The 4,827-nt window shown below is 40.1% G+C and overlaps 1 protein-coding gene across 1 annotated transcript; it reads left to right on the top strand.

Moving 5' to 3' along the window:
* The first annotated feature begins 529 nt into the window (after positions 1–529).
* LOC103696095 lies at positions 530–1,806 on the top strand. Its single transcript, XM_008777623.4, has 2 exons — positions 530–1,078; positions 1,348–1,806. Exons 1-2 carry the CDS (start codon positions 632–634, stop codon positions 1,354–1,356), a joined length of 456 nt encoding a protein of 151 aa, XP_008775845.1. The 5' UTR covers positions 530–631; the 3' UTR covers positions 1,357–1,806.
* The last annotated feature ends 3,021 nt before the right edge of the window (positions 1,807–4,827 follow it).

The raw sequence follows: 4,827 nt of genomic DNA, 5'->3' as shown, positions 1-4,827 counted from the left end.
CTATCTTGAATCTTTTATCAAAAAAAAAAATTTTAAAAGGATGTGTGCCCTTTTCTTTTGACTTTTGAGTAATTCAAGAGTCCCAGAGTCCAAAGAGAATTTTCGTGGCGAGCATGCCTCAGATTAATTTTCTGCACACGTGCCATCACACATGGATATGCCCATAACGTAACGGAGTTGTTTCTTCGCACATTACCGGCAGTTATTTAAAACCATGGAGGAGAACTGCTGTTCCTCGAGGAACACAGAAATAAATCCTTACTGCGCCACCGACAGCTAGCTTTCCTTCATACATGGACCACTTAATTATATACACAAGCGAGGAAGATGATGCCGGTGTTAGTAACAGCCCTGCGGATCTAATCCTTTCAAAGTTTCACAGTACGCCACACTCTGGTTGGATGGTGTCAGTATACGGCAGATCTAGATGCTAACCCCAATGCATTCCTCACTACATGCCATGCATGCATCCATAACACCCATCCCCCCTCCCCTCCCATCCTCTATATATAAACATAAACCCCTCACCGTTAAGTCATGTCAAGTGGTAGTAGAGCATAAAATTTTTGGTTCTTGTTTGTTCCATTGCTATTGTGAAAGAGGAGAAAAGGAAGGGAGTGAAGACAGGTTGATGGCATGCATTAACATGTTCAACTCAGAGCACCAGGGCTTGTGCGGGGTGCCGGCGGCTCCGCCGATGAGCCCCCGCATCTCCTTCTCCAACGACTTCGCCGTGGACCCGCCGCTGGCCCCACGCGGGCCTCCACCTCCGTCCGACCCCAACTTCGAGTTCTCCGTGGGCAGCCACCACATGATCGCGGCCGACCAGATCTTCTTCAAGGGACGGCTCCTCCCCCTCAAGGAGAACCACCAGTACTGCACCGGCCCCCAGCGGCTGACCACTCTCCGCGACGAGCTTCGTGCCCATGACGCCGGCGATGGCCGGCCGCCGAAGGGTTCCATCAGGTGGAAGGAGCTGCTCGGGCTCAGGAAGGCGCACTGCCCCACAGGCAAAAAGAATGATAAGAACGATGGAGAAATGGAGGCTGCAGAGGTGCACCATGGCAAGTCTGCGCAGGTTGGTGAATTTTCATGCACAACTTTCTGCACTGATAATAATAATAATAATAATAATAATAATAATAATAATAATAATAATAATAATAATAATATGCGAACATGATAAGGGTCTGGCTCATTTCTTCTTCTTTTTTTTTTTTTTACATAAGCCATTTCTATCATGGGCTATCTTTGTTGTCATTTCTTACCATATAAATACATAGCATTTATTCAATATATAGGTTGTAACATTTGGTTTCATTTGTTGTCATTTCTTTTCTCATGCAGGAGCTATGAGGCACTATGGAGGAATGCGAATTTAAAAGACATCGGTGGTAACAGTACATGATACATGAAGTAGCAAAGGAAGCAGTAGTGGTGGTAGCAGCTCTTGTTATTATTTTTGTTTTTTGCTTTTTCTCTTCTCCTTGTTGATGTTGTCTTTGTAGTTGGAGGAAGAGGTGGGTGGCTGTGTAGGGATGACGCTTGAAGTGGGGGGCACTCCTTTTGTTTTTCTTAGTCTGGGAGTGGGAGAATTGGATGAAGGGGATGTGCATTGTATGAGAGGTGTTGGTTGGGTGATATTAACTCTCATTGATCTGTCTGTTGAGATAGCTTAATTGTATTTTTCCAACAGGGTGTTGTTTAGCTGTCTGCTTCTTTTTCCTTTTTTGTACAGATGTTTGTAGTTGAAAAATTATTGGTGTGATGATATTGATTTCAGATCTATGGAGATGGGGCTTTTAATTTTGCTTGGATGTGGCATCGATTTGTTTGGGCCCCTGGGGTTCGACACAGTTCTCCTTTTGTCTTTTAGGCCGAGGTGGGGGCGAGAGAACAATATAGACGGAAGAAAAGAGGCAGTATTAAATTTTGAATTGATTCGTTGTTTCTGATCTCCGATACAACGTTCATTTATTTGATTCAGCTTTTGTTTTTTCAATTCAATTGAAACTTATTGCTATCATTAAACTGTTGGGTTGAAGAGGAAGAAGACGGAAAAAAAGATGGCATGTGTTGGAAAGCAAAGGTGGAAAAGGACAAAAGAGGTGTTGGAAGAAAGAGGGAAAAGCCAGTTCAGAGGGTAAAAGTAAATTTTGTTGCTTAAGGACTTTGTTTCCCTGGCGGAATTTGCGGGAACTTTGTCCTAACTGCGCCATTATTAAGCCAAAGCTATGACTAGGTTAAGGCTTCATTCATAGGTTAGCTGGAGGAAAAGGAGGATAGCTAATATTTTAATGAGATTTCACCGACCATGCACTAAAAGTTTGTCTTGGAGTACTCCCCTTTATTTCAATGCTGGTGAGTAAATTAAAAATCTCTCTCTCCCCTTCAGTTATCTTCAAAAGAAGTGTAGTTCACCCCTTGCCTTGAAGGATGGCTTGCTACATGAGCAGCCTCTTAAATCAAGTGGAACTTTCTTGGAGCATTAAGAAGTCTTCAGTTGGCAAGAACAAATTATGCAAGATATCAGCATACAAATCCGTATCTTTCCTTCAATTAAGCCTACATTTAAGGAAGCTGCTAGAGCCAATGTTTTATTATGCCTTTTTTTTAATCCTTGGCCAAAATGAATAATGCTAGCTGCAATCGCACAACTTCCAACAAATCCTGGTCAATAGGCTACAATCCTCCAGCAGAAATTCTATGGAACCATTAGTGCCTCCCACCGTCCATTCATTCCTAATACAGGACAAAACCTGAAGAATCTATCCTTTATTTTGTTTGAGGAAACTCCAAAAACAGCTAGAAAGAGTGCCTAGTTTGTTGGCATGTAAGCCGGTGCTATTCAATCACATTATCCACCTGAATTCTACTGTTCTGAGGAACTATTCTTAGTTTAACAATGGCTGCAGACAACGTGGCAACCAACCTAGCACTCTGTTAAGAAGGAAATTTGTGGCCAAAATGCTTCATTTTCATTAGCTATGATAATATATTTATATACACTTCATTTGGGATCAATACCCCTGCATCAAAGGGATAGTACAAGATATGGTCAATGTTATGATACATATAAGGAAAATCTATATATATATGTATAATCTTTAGCTAGAAGCGTGTGATGAAATTTGATTAAGGAATGATATGCATCTGAATTGCATAGTTGGCCATATCAAGGAGTGATTTTCATCATATGGGATGGCAAAGCTGGCCATATCCGTCGAATCTGATTGCATAATTTTCATCACTCTCTCCCAAGTCGGCATGTGCAGGTTTGCAACACCCAACTTGCTAATAATGAAATGGAATGTGTCTTTGCCCAAAGCTTTGGTGAAACATCAGCTACTTGGTTAGCGGTGAAAACAAACTTTGTATGGAGTAGGCGAGTATGGATTTTCTCATGAATAAAATAATCTATTTTGATGTGTTTAGTGTGTCTATGGAAGATGGGATTGACAATGATATGAAGAGAAGCTTTAATGTCACAATACAATAAGTGCAGAATGAGTGATATTTAGAATATGGAGCAAGTATTTTAACCATTGCATCTCACAGGCTGTTGTAGTTATGGGACAATATTTAGCTTCGGTAGAGGAGCACAAGATAGTGACTCATTTCTTTGTCTTCCAAGAAAGAGGAAAACCAAGAAAAATGTAAGAATCAATAGTAGAGCACCAAGTCATAGGACGGCCGATCCGATTTGAATCACAATAACTCGTAAGTTAAAGAGAACTAGAAGAAAAAGGAAGAATGCCTTGGCAAGGGGTACCTTTAAGATAGCGAGATAAGCAAAGTGCAACATCAAGGTGAGGCTTGTATGGTTGATGCATAAATTGACTGAAAATATGGAGTGAGTAGACAATATCAGGCCAAACGACTGTGATGCCCATGAGTCGTTCAATGAGGCAATTGTAGGAAGAATGATCATCAAGCAATAGACCATCAGAGTCTGTAAGCTTCAGATGTTGCTTCATAGGGTCTTGGTAGTTTTGGCTCCCAAGAGGTCCATATCTTCTAAAAATCTTAAATTATATTTTTCATTGCGAAAGATAGATGCCTTTGGAAGATGGAGCAATCTTAATGCCCAAAAAAATTTAAGAAGTGCCAAATCTTTAATGCGAACTTTAGAGTGCAGATAGGACTAAGTGCATCAATAGCTCATAATATCATTTCTTATTAGGATGATATAATCAACATAAACCAAGATGAAGAGTTGGGAGGTACTTTGAATGCGAAAGAAAAGGGAATAATCAGCATGGGACTGAGAGGACCCAAACATCAAGTAAGGCTTGAGAGAATTTTTGAAACCAATTTCTACCAGCTTGTTGAAGACTATACAATGACTTGTTTACAAACTTGATTTTCATCCCGGCAAGAATAACTTATTGGCATTTTCATATAGATTTCTTTAGAGAGTTCTCCATGTAAAAATGCATTATTAATGTCAAATTAATAAAGATCCCAACCATGAATGGTTGCAATGGCAAGTAAGCAATAAATTGTGACGAGTTTGGAGACTAGGGCAAAGGTCTTGTGGTAGCCACTGCCTTTCTATTTTGTAAATCTTTTAGTTACAAGCCTATCCTATATCGCTCCATAGTATCATCACATTTTTTTTTGACCTTATACATCCATTTCTAACCAATGGGTTGTTTTCTTAGCGAAAGAGTGGTACTAGTCTAGATTTATATTATTTGCCTCAAGAGCTTAAATTTCTTTCTCCATTACCTCTCACTGTTGAGAGAATTTGATTGCCTGTGAAAAAATTCTATCTTCAAGAATAAAAGTAAGAGCAGCAGGAAAACACAATGAAAGGAGAAAAAA

The sequence above is a fragment of the Phoenix dactylifera genome, unplaced genomic scaffold, assembly GCF_009389715.1.
Source record: "Phoenix dactylifera cultivar Barhee BC4 unplaced genomic scaffold, palm_55x_up_171113_PBpolish2nd_filt_p 001009F, whole genome shotgun sequence".
Lineage (NCBI taxonomy): Eukaryota > Viridiplantae > Streptophyta > Magnoliopsida > Arecales > Arecaceae > Phoenix > Phoenix dactylifera.
Note: the sequence above shows the minus strand (reverse complement) of the source record. Positions and strands in the feature narration are given on the sequence as shown.

Bases quoted from the DNA above. Each gene is read 5' to 3' on its own strand.
- LOC103696095 (XM_008777623.4), top strand. From the start codon at position 632: ATGGCATGCATTAACATGTTCAACTCAGAGCACCAGGGCTTGTGCGGG.